The sequence below is a fragment of the Ranitomeya imitator genome, chromosome 2 (genome assembly GCF_032444005.1).
Source record: "Ranitomeya imitator isolate aRanImi1 chromosome 2, aRanImi1.pri, whole genome shotgun sequence".
In the NCBI taxonomy this organism is placed as follows: domain Eukaryota; kingdom Metazoa; phylum Chordata; class Amphibia; order Anura; family Dendrobatidae; genus Ranitomeya; species Ranitomeya imitator.
This window is the reverse complement of record NC_091283.1, coordinates 827,874,268-827,886,233: the sequence shown is the minus strand read 5'-3', so window position 1 is coordinate 827,886,233 and position 11,966 is coordinate 827,874,268. Positions and strand designations below refer to the sequence as shown.

General features: G+C 43.2%; 1 protein-coding gene across 1 annotated transcript; it reads right to left on the bottom strand.

The window, feature by feature from the left end:
* Positions 1–1,656: 1,656 nt before the first annotated feature.
* LOC138667819 (neurotensin receptor type 1-like) lies at positions 1,657–11,258 on the bottom strand. The gene is made up of 2 exons (XM_069755907.1): positions 10,326–11,258; positions 1,657–3,026 (listed from the first exon to the last, which is right to left on the bottom strand). The coding sequence occupies exons 1-2, from the start codon at positions 11,227–11,229 to the stop codon at positions 2,566–2,568; spliced, it is 1,365 nt and encodes a 454-aa protein (XP_069612008.1). The 5' UTR covers positions 11,230–11,258; the 3' UTR covers positions 1,657–2,565.
* Positions 11,259–11,966: the final 708 nt, after the last annotated feature.

Here is an 11,966-nt window from a genome sequence, read left to right as displayed (position 1 = left end):
ATAAACTCCCTGCCTGGTTCATTACTCAAAACCCCCATCATGGGTAAGACTAGCGACCTGACAGATGTCAAGAAGGCCATCATTGACACCCTCAAGCAAGAGGGTAAGACCCAGAAAGAAATTTCTCAACAAATAGGCTGTTCCCAGAGTGCTGTATCAAGGCACCTCAATGGTAAGTCTGTTGGAAGGAAACAATGTGGCAGAAAACGCTGTACAACGAGAAGAGGAGACCTGACCCTGAGGAAGATTGTGGAGAAGGACCGATTCCAGACCTTGGGGAACCTGAGGAAGCAGTGGACTGAGTCTGGTGTGGAAACATCCAGAGCCACCGTGCACAGGCGTGTGCAGGAAATGGGCTACAGGTGCCGCATTCCCCAGGTAAAGCCACTTTTGAACCATAAACAGCGGCAGAGGCGCCTGACCTGGGCTACAGAGAAGCAGCACTGGACTGTTGCTAAGTGGTCCCAAGTACTTTTTTCTGATGAAAGCAAATTTTGCATGTCATTCGGAAATCAAGGTGCCAGAGTCTGGAGGAAGACTGGGGAGAAGGAAATGCCAAAATGCCTGAAGTCCAGTGTCAAGTACCCACAGTCAGTGATGGTGTGGGGTGCCATGTCAGCTGCTGGTGTTGGTCCACTGTGTTTCATCAAGGGCAGGGTCAATGCAGCTAGCTATCAGGAGATTTTGGAGCACTTCATGCTTCCATCGGCTGAAATGCTTTATGGAGATGAAGATTTCATTTTTCAGCACGACCTGGCACCTGCTCACAGTGCCAAAACCACTGGTAAATGGTTTACTGACCATGGTATTACTGTGCTCAATTGGCCTGCCAACTCTCCTGACCTGAACCCCATAGAGAATCTGTGGGATATTGTGAAGAGAAAGTTGAGAGACGCAAGACCCAACACTCTGGATGAGCTTAAGGCCGCTATTGAAGCATCCTGGGCCTCCATAACATCTCAGCAGTGTCACAGGCTGATTGCCTCCATGCCACGCCGCATTGAAGCAGTCATTTCTGCCAAAGGATTCCCGACCAAGTATTGAGTGCATAACTGAACATTATTATTTGATGTTTTTTTTGTTTGTTATTAAAAAACACTTTTATTTGATTGGATGGGTGAAATATGCTAATTTATTGAGACGGGTTTTTTGGGTTATCAGGAGTTGTATGCCAAAATCATCAGTATTAAAACAATAAAAGACCTGACAAATTTCAGTTGGTGGATAATGAATCTATAATATATGAAAGTTTAATTGTAATCATTACATTATGGTAAATAATGAAATTTAACACTATATGCTAATTTTTTGAGAAGGACCTGTATGTTAAAATCAATGGTGTCATTCAAAAGTGCAACTCGTCCCGCAAAATAACAAGCCCCCCACATGGCAATCCTGACGAAAAAATCAAAAAGTTATGGCTATGGGAAGAAGGGGAACAAAAACGGAAAATCAACCAGGGTGAAGAGTTTAATAAAATTAACTGCTAAAATTTGTTGCCTTTTTTTGTAGCATTTTGGAACTTCCTCATTGCTTTCCATGGGTGAAATGCTGAAAGAATTAACTTGCTTGATTTAAAAAACGCTGCAGTTCTCAAATTCAGTCAGGAAAAAAATGCAAGAGTATGCATGGGGTTTCGAAGGTCTCATAAGTTTTGCTTGTACTGTAAAACACAGCTTTTAATTTGCATTATTAAACAAAATGCTGCATGTGAACATAGTCTTTAAGTGACAAACACTCGGGGAGTGCCGAATTTGACTCACATAGAGCAGATAGTGTAGTATTAGTTTTTCTATGACAGCTCATTGGAGGACATACTAAATATCAAAGAAAGGAACTGATCCCCAAGTTTTTGCAGGAACCGGACCGCCAAACCCACAAGTCTCAGGGAGGTACACTTCACCTAAATTGATCGTCAATATACCTTCCGCAGCTGTTTTCAGCTCCTGTGGCGGACGGATGTAAACAGCTCTCTTGACTGTGTAGTAGCCAATCTCTGGTACATTCACTTCAATAGGAGATGAGCTGCAACACCAGGGAAAGGCTGCTGCCCGGCTGCTTTCACAAAATAGCTGATTGCACCCCACCCATCGGATGTTAATTGACAAGTCATCGAGATAGTAAGATTGACCGACCCTTTCAATTGAAGCTCTTATAAATGACATTTCCTAACACAGAATGGGCAATAAGCAACAAGAGTGTGACCAGGTCACTTCGGGCAACGAGAAACCACTAATATGTCGAGGAAAACTAAAAAGGCAATCAACGCTGGATGCACTAATTACGTTCTTTGTTTCGTCCACAATTAGAATGCATTCACGGAGCAGCCTTAAATTCCATTTCAATAAAATGACAGTCATTCGGTCTGACATAATCCTGGTGGAAATATGGCCATTATCTCTCTTCTCCAGCTTTCTTTTCTTCCACTATGTAATTAAACCCAGACTGTGGAAAAAGGTATAAATAAAAAAAGAAGGCCATTTCCACAATTTCTTACATTCCAGCTCATTATGTGACAATCATGCAAATTGCACATTTATTTTCCCCTTTCGATATTTAGAAGTCCTAAGGCACCGAGAAGTCTCCCGTTTCCATCACGTCGAGGTGTCTGAAAAATAAAAGTTTGGGGTCACTGCTTTGACTCTGTCCCACAAATTCCTTCGGTTCTCCTTCGTTGGAATTTAGGGTCCACGTTGAACGTGTGCTGGGTGCCGACACCAGGGAAGAGCCACCAGACCGGGCAGAAGAAGCTTGGAAGTTCTGGTGAGGTCCATCCGCCGATTTCTCCAGCCATGGGAGAAGTGACTTTAAGGTCTCCCTGCACGCACTGCGGAAAGATGTCGATGAAATGCAAAACAGGATCGGATCCAGAGCGCTGTTGAGATACCAAAGCGGCAGCGAGAGGTAAGTCTTCAGCAAGGTGTACACCTTGAGGACATATGTATTCCAGTTATCTATATAGATCTGCATGAGGGAAGATGCCGTGTCCGGAAAATTGCACAGGAAAAAAGCCGCCACCACTGCACCTGTAAAAAGAGAGAAATATTCTAAACAGCTGTATCATATGTACAGTATATTGAATATATGGGTTATCTGTGTCTCATTCACTTAAGTAAGGCTGAGATGCAATACCAGACACTGCCAATAGACAAGAGTGGCGCTGTTTTGGGGTAAAAGTGTAACCTCTTCCATATAAAATTGAAAAAACCCATTTAAGTCGGATGTAGTTTTACTAAACAAAATAACGTATCACCAGGTTTTGAGCCAGCAAAGGATGAATTCAATTCAGAATATTCAGGTTCTACAAATCTCTTGCTTGGAAAGTTGACATTTTTAGAAATAAATTGAAGCTGCTTGTGTCAGGGTTCTATCAATGAAAAGTTTTCTAAATTTGTTGCAATAGTTTCAGACAACTGGATACAGGAAAGAAATATATCTTGGTACCGTGTTAGCCAGTAGATAGAAAAATATTTAGAATTGAGAGTCCTCAGTGGTTGATACCTTTTAATGGCTAACTGAAAAGATGGTAACAAATTGCAAGCTTTCAAGACTACATACGTCTCTTCATCAGGCAAAGACTTAAGGTACCTTCACACTGAACGATATCGCTAGCGATCCGTGACGTTGCAGCATCCTGGCTAGCGATATCGTTCAGTTTGACACGCAGCAGCGATCAGAATCCTGCTGTGATGTCGTTGGTCGGGGCTAGAGGGCCAGCACTTTCTTTGGTCGCTGGCTCTCCCGCTGACATTGCTGAATCGGCGTGTGTGACACCGATTCAGCGATGTCTTCGCTGGTAACCAGGGTAAACATCGGGTTACTAAGCGCAGGGCCGCGCTTAGTAACCCGATGTTTACCCTGGATACCATCCTAAAAGTAAAAAAAACAAACGCTTCATACTTACCTTCGGCTGTCTGTCCCTCGGCGCTGTGCTTTCCTGCACTCACTGTGAGCACAGCGGCCGGAAAGCAGAGCGGTGACGTCACCGCTCTGCTTTCCGGCCACTGTGCTCACAGCCAGTACAGAGAAGCAGAGCGCCGGGGATAGACAGCCGAAGGTAAGTATGAAGCGTTTGTTTTTTTTACTTTTACGCTGGTAACCAGGGTAAACATCGGGTTACTAAGCGCGGCCCTGCGCTTAGTAACCCGATATTTACCCTGGTTACCGGCATTGTTGGTCGCTGGAGAGCTGTCTGTGTGACAGCTCTCCAGCGACCAAACAGCGACGCTGCAGCGATCCGGATCGTTGTCTGGATCGCTGCAGCGTCGTTTAGTGTGAAGGTACCTTCACACTGAGCGACGCTGCAGCGATCCAGACAACGATCCCGATCGCTGCAGCGTCGCTGTTTGGTCGCTGGAGAGCTGTCACACAGACAGCTCTCCAGCGATCAACTATGCCGGTCCCCTGGTAACCAGGGTAAACATCTGTCCCCGGCGTTCTGCTTCTCTGCACTGTGTAAGCACAGCGGCCGGAAAGCAGAGCGTCACCGCTGTGCTCTGCTTTCCGGCTGGCCGGCGCTCACAGTGCAGAGAAGCACAGCGCCGGGGGACAGACAGCGGAAGGTAAGTATGTAGTGTTTTTTTTTTTTACTTTTACGCTGGAAACCAGGGTAAACATCGGGTTACTAAGCGCGGCCCTGCGCTTAGTAACCCGATATTTACCCTGGTTACCAGTGAAGATGTCTGCAGGAGGTCCAGCAACGAAATAAAGTTCTGGCCTTCTAGCTCCGACCAGCGATGTCACAGCAGGATCCTGATCGCTGCTGCGTGTCAAACTGAACGATATCGCTAGCCAGCACGCTGCAACGTCACGGATCGCTAGCGATATCGTTCAGTGTGAAGGTACCTTAAAACAAATTCTGAAGAATCACATATTTATGCACAACATAGTATAGAAAAAAAAAGGGGAAAAAAACATGGATAAGCCAGGTGACATGAAGCAGAATTACCATGGGTGATAAACAGTTACGTCAATAAATATTGGGCCAATTCTTAGATAAGGATTGTTTTATTGTCCTGTGATTAGGGTCTCTGTTGTGGTGACCCCACATGGTCTGATCGGCAAGTTCCTTAGTTGATGTAAAAAGACATAAATCCGTGTGACACATTCATTCCTGCAGTTAGAGTGTCAAAGGTTGTCATCAGTTTATATTCCCAGACTCTCCTATCTTTCTGCGATTTGAAGTTACCTTTTAGTACAAGTACTTTCATGTCCATAATGTTATGATTTGGGAGACGGAAATGTATTGCCACAGGTATATCCATTCTTTTTTCTCTTATTGTATGGCGGTGAGAGTTCGTCCTTGTTCTAAGTTTCTGCCCTGTCTCCCCCACATACTGACCCCCAGTTGGACATTTAGTACAAATAATTAGGTACACCACATTAGAAGTGACGCAGCTGAAAGTACCTGGTATCTTCTAGTCCTGATGTGAGTTGGGAATCTTTATCTTGTCCGTGGTCATTATAAATGGACAGGTTTTATGTGGGGTCACCACAACAGAGACCCTAATCACATGACAATAAAACAATCCTTATCTAAGAATTGGCCCAATATTTATAGACGTAACTGTTTATCACCCATTGTAATTCTGCTTCATGTCACCTGGCTTATCCATGGTTTTTTTCCCCTCTTTTTTTTTTTTCTACACTATGTTGTGCATTAATATGTGATTCTTCAGAATTTGTTTTAGTCTTTGCCTGATGAAGAGACCTGTGTAGTCTCGAAAGCTTGCAATTTGTTACCATCTTTTCAGTTTGCCATTAAAAGGTATCAACCACTGAGGGCTCTCAATTCTAAACAGACAACTGGATGTCATTTCATAGATATATCGTGATAAATAATCTGCAAATCACTTTATCTAGAAAATAAATTTAATTCTTATATACATTTTGTTTTTCCCATAACGTTTCTCCTTGCAGAAAGTGACAAGCCAAGCCTGCCATGTCAGAGAGAGGAGGCTTATAAGCCATACATGCTCCTGTATCTCTTCAGGGAGGAGGAGGACTTGAACTCTAGCAGCAATCCTAGAAGTCAATATTGACTCTTTAACGAGCTTTGCAATAAATAAGCAAGAATCTCAATTTGCAGACACAATGTTTCGGGGAGTTTGCCCTCATTAGTACAAAGTATGAGAACTAATTTACATCTTTCCCTCGAAAAATCCTTCCACTGTATGCCTCTTTTTTGTCCAACTACTATCCACTGCCTGTTGTCAAGTATAATCCTCTATATCAGCAGAGAGTCTGAGATAGATTGCAAGGAATGGGGATGGGTCTTTGTGAGGACAGGTCTATGACTCTCTTCTCCTCTGTCTGTCAAACTCGGAGTCTTAACCCATTCATGACCTTGGGATTTTTCGTTTTTCCGTGTTCGTTTTTCACTCCCCTCCTTCCCAGAGCCATAACTTTTTTATTTTTCCGTCAATTTGGCCATGTGAGGGCTTATTTTTTGCGGGACGAGTTGTACTTTTGAACAACATCATTGGTTTTAGCATATCGTGTACTAGAAAATGGAAACAAAATTCCAAGTGTGGTGAAATTGCAAAAAAAGTGCAGTCCCACACTTGTTTTTTGTTTGGCTTTTTTGCTAGGTTCACTAAATGCTAAAACTGACCTGCCATTATGATTCTCCAGGTCAGTACGAGTTCATAGACACCAAACATGACTAGGTTATTTTTTACCTAAGTGGTGAAAAAAAAATTCCAAACTTTGCTAAAAAAAAAAAACAATTGCGCCATTTTCCGATACTCGCAGCGTCTCCATTTTTCATGATCTGGGGTCGGTTGAGGGCTTATTTTTTGCGTGCCGAGATGACATTTTTAATGATAGCATTTTGATGCAGATACGTTCTTTTGATCGCCCGTTATTGCATTTTAATGCAATGTCGCGGCGACCAAAAAAACGTAATTCTGGCGTTTCGAATTTTTTTCTCGCTACGCTGTTTAGCGATCAGGTTAATGCTTTTTTTAATTGATAGATCGGGCGATTCTGAACGCGGTGATACCAAATATGTGTAGATTTGATTTTTTTATTGATTTATTTTGATTGGGGCGAAAGGGGGGTGATTTAAACTTTTATATTTTTTTTATTTTTTTCACATTATTTTTAACTTTATTTTTTACTTTTGCCATGCTTCAATAGCCTCCATGGGAGGCTAGAAGCAGGCACAGCACGATCGGCTCTGCTACATAGCAGCGATCTGCTGTTCGCTGCTATGTAGCAGAAAATCAGGTGTGCTGTGAGCGCCGACCACAGGGTGGCGCTCACAGCTACCGGCAATCAGTAACCATAGAGGTCTCAAGGACCCCTATGGTTACAATGTACAAGCATCGCCGACCTCCTATCATGTGACGAGCTCCGGCTCACCGCCGGAACCCGCATCAAAGAGCGGCTTCTGACCTCGGACGTACTATCCTGTCCGAGGTCAGAAAGGGGTTAAAGAGATTGTCCATTTAAAGGGGTTGCCCAGTTCTGACTTTCTCCGGATGTCAGAGAGTAAAGTGGACTGTGATTGGCTCCAGGGCTCAGGTCGTATAACAATGTCACCTGAAACTTTGGAGATCAGGAATAGAGTAAAGGCTTTTTTTATTTTACATGGGGGAATATAGTGACTGATAAGGGGTTATCTAAGTGATAGACAACTCCTTTAACAAAGAGGCCGGCTTTTAGTGCAGGACACCTGAGCCACTGGACAATGGCAGGTAATATATGTGCTACAAAATAAATAAGGAAAAGTAAAAGTTCCAGCTTTTCAACTATTGACAGAGCGCCGAAGAAGCAGAACTATGCTCTAAATTAAGCAGAGTGGATGACAAGTTACAGGGAACAAGAATCAGGACAGTTCCTGGACTTATTGTGGGCCATGAGGGCAGAAAGATCATGCTTCTCTATGGGTTTTATGTGAAAGGAAAGGTATTCTTTAAGGGCATAGCTATTTACAGGCTGTCTGTTACTTTTGGACTAGATACAGCCTCGCAAGCCATTAGACAATGTCAGGTGCAATGCATGCTGGGAAGTGAAATAAAAAAGTTCCTGTACTTATTGTACTGACAGAATGCCAATGAAGAGGTACCACCCACAAAGAGCCAATGGCAAGTCACTAAGCATGAGAATATTTGAGAAGATATGTGCACCATAAAAATGATAATCTTGTGGGAGATAAGAACTATACCTTTCTATAGATTTTCGTTAAAAGCACAATTTCCCTTTAATTGTCTCTTTAATACCTGTACAACGGAGGCGGAGGAAGCAATGTGCTCACCAGGGATTTCTGCCTCCTAACTTACTAAATTGTGGCGCCGCAGGTTCAAAAGAATCAATTTTGGACCCAAATGGCCCAAATTTTCTGTCTATATTTGAGGCTACAGGTTTTGTATCTACGTCGCGAACATTCCCCGAGACACAAGCCGGCTTGCGGGTCTACGTCTGAGCGGCTAGAGATGATTCCTCATGCATTTGTTACTAGAAATTATTATTGGATGCATAATTGCATGAAAGTGGCAAACAGTGGATTTATTTGTTACATTGGTTATAAAGTTTATTATCTAATGACACGTTGATTTTTAGTTTATTTTTTGGGTCCAACCTTTCATCACAATTACAAGTTTTCATGCAAGTTTCTAAAGGAAAGTTTTGTTCCTTTTTTTCCTGCTGCTCCTCTGAGTAATCCATTTGTGGTTTTTTGTTTATTTTTAGTGTTGTTTTCTTTTTTAAAACTGCTATATTGTTCCAGATATATGGACGTTTTATGGGGGGGGGGGGGGGGGTTTCCAAGGGGGCATATAGGCATAACAGAGTGGTGTTTTTTATGTTTTGGGGCAAGAAAACTAATAAACAATTGCAGGTGCAATACATTCTGAGAAAGCAGGGAAAGTTCTAGCACCTAAAGTGCTGGCAGGATGTTAATAAGCAGGGAACTACTCACTCTGTAAGAATGGATGGCAAGTTCCAGAGCATGAGAATTTTGACAGTCCTGGACTTTTCACAGTTTTAAGGTCTCCAAAATAGAGATGAATGGAACTATTCCTGGTCCATCAGCCAGGTCAGTAGTCTCTAGCCGCCTGATGGGAGGCTCATGAATCTCATACCTTTCGGGATCACTGGCGTAGCTTTTCATTAGTCAGGCTCGCATCATCACGGTGTGACACAGAGATGTCTCGCACCAGCCCTGATCAATCAAAATCCACGTCAGGGATCCTTGGATCAAGGATCTTAGCAGAGACCAGGCATGGAGTTGTCTCACCATGCACAACCACACGCTATGGTGTCGTTTTGAGGATAAACCTCTTCATCAGGCTGGTCACAATGGGGTGCGGTTGTGCACGCTGAATCAACTCCATGCTTGGTCTCTGCTAAGATTGCGAATCATGCTGCATCGTGAAGTTTGAGAAAGTTCTTTATCACGTATATTTCATTGATGGCATTGTATTATGTTTTGCCTTAATTGAAGAAATTCATGTTTTTTGGCTCACATTTGAATAAGAAGAATATATGTGTGAAGAAGCGTTAACGCATTGTGTGATTTATGCTGTGCGATTGACGGAGGTAAAGGGGTTGTTCAGGGCTTTAACATTGATGGTCTCCTATGGGAATGCAACACCCGTCTCCCCTGCCGATATGCTGTTCTTGGAGTTGGCGGAGTTACGGAGCTCCATAGCTCCATCGACGGAATAGTGGCTGCGGTCGGGTACTGCACATCCATCCCCTATTGATTTGTATAGGCAGCAGATGTGCAGTACCCGGCCGCGGCCACCATACAGTGAACATAGCTATGCGGTGCAGCCCAACAAGTGGGCAGTTCTGTCCGACACCAGAAACAGCTGATCGGCGGGGCTGCATGCTGTTGCACCCCCAACAATCAGACATTGATGACCTATACTAAGGATAGGCCATCAATGTTAAAGTCCCAGAAAACCCATTTAAGAGAGATCCTTGTACACACATAGGAATCCCCATTGTGTAATAACGGGCGCTGGAAATTACTGTTGAATACTGTCCTTATCATGGTGCCCATTTTTGACATTGTCAATTTTTTTACACCTTCACGCTTTTTCAATGGCCCTTGCACCCATTTCTTAACCATCACCAAATAAAAAGAGCAGAGCCCTGCACAGGATCTCAACACCCAGTTAAGGCTCATTCAGATATCTGGGGATTTTGGTGTGATCTCGGACCCCAATGCCCGGACTGGCCATCGGTCTACCGACGTATGAATGAGCCTTTATAAAGAGGATCGAACTAAGAAGTGCTCTGAGAACACTAAAGGAGCCACATGGTCTGCATGTACACCCCTGAGGATTCAACTTTTCTTTATACATGTTACCTACCCATGAGTTGTCGCGCCTTCCTTTCTGAGAGTGGGCGACTATGAGGCTGGTTCATATGCTTTGAAGAAAATTGCCAGTGTGTTCTTGTCAGGCCAATCTTTTCCCTCTGCCTGTGGTTTATAGTGAAGTGATGGAAGATTAAGAGATGAAAAATAATGATGGCCACCAAGGGCACCACAAAGAACAAAATGCTCCGGGTTTGCATGATACTTTTGTAAAGGATGTATGGCTTTGGTTCCAGCATTTCACACACTGTGGAGTCGAGAACAACTTTATCCTGAGAAGTTGCGGTATAGTCCAGGATACATGCTGCAGACTCGCCATATACAATAGCCACAGGTATAGTGCTGAGGAACGACAGAATCCAAATGAAGGACAATAAATAAGCCATGCGGGATTTTCGAAGTCCGGTGATTGACCACATGGGATGACATATGGCAAAATATCTCTCGGAAGTGAAGGCAATGATGGTCCAACTGGTGATGGCACAGTAGACCTGTCTGATCATGAAATATAGTTTACACACTGTGTCGGATAGAGCCCATGGGTAATATTGCCAGAAGTACCTGTACAAAGTCACTGGAATCGTCAGTAGAAGTAAGATGTCGGCCAAGGCCAAACTCAAGAGATAGAAACGGACAGCGCTCACCTTCATCCTACCATTTCTCATTAAAGTAAGGATACTTAGTCCATTGGCCAAGATACCAAAAAGAAAGAGAAGATTGTAAAATATAGTAGCCGGAATGGCTACATAATTGGGCTCCTGCTTTTGGGCACCAATGAAGAGTCGATGCAGAGACCTCTGAGAGGTGTTGGAGCCATCACTTTCATTCCACAGAGATCCATTGTCAACGTTGATATAGCTGAGGCATTCATTGTAAGCGGCTGAATTCGACCGGTTCATTTCCAAAGCTTGGGACAAGTTCGGAGATTTCAAGGCTAAATGGCAACACAATTGAGAGGGATCATTAAAAAAAGAAGCAAAATTAGACGGAATGAAACATGATTATACATTTCAGCTCCATGTAAAGCTCTACACTGACATTATGGAAGAATGGCGGCTGATTACGCCGAAAGACTTTATTTATTCTGTAGTGCAAATTCTTGATTAGTTGGATAAATTGACGTACGCTCGAATGTACCGCTCATAATCAGACATTACTGAAGAAAAGCAAGCGGTCATTAATGGAACAGTATGTGAATCCAAATCTCCTTGGAAAATCGACACAAAAGCAGCAAAATCATCAATGGGACCTAAGTTAGTTATGGTTATTTTTAAAGGGGGCTGCCGCACCACAGATGGCGAAGGTCAAGCTCTTGAAATCCATGACAAACAACTGATTTTGCCATGGGAAGCCATGACCAGCCAGACATGTCTACTATGGCAGCCGCATGGGCAACGTAGTATTATTTAGTGGCCATCCTATTAGGCATTAAAAAATCCAATTTGGTTCAGAAATTTGAGTGATGACCACAGGACATGTCGCCTAGTTTTCCTAGACTGGATTGCCAAATTCAGCGGGGCACGTTCCCACGCTGCAAAGCAGCAGATTTTTATCATGCTTTTTTATGCAAATTAAAAACTGCAATTTTTAGTACCAGCAAAAGCTAGATTTCAGAAATGTCATGCACAATATTACT

Excerpts from the sequence above, each read along its gene's own strand:
- LOC138667819 (XM_069755907.1), bottom strand. The coding sequence starts at position 11,229 with ATGAACCGGTCGAATTCAGCCGCTTACAATGAATGCCTCAGCTATATC. Across the intron at positions 3,027-10,325 it reads GAAGGCGCGACAACTCATGG|GTGCAGTGGTGGCGGCTTTT; the intron begins GTAGGTAACATG and ends CTCTTTTTACAG.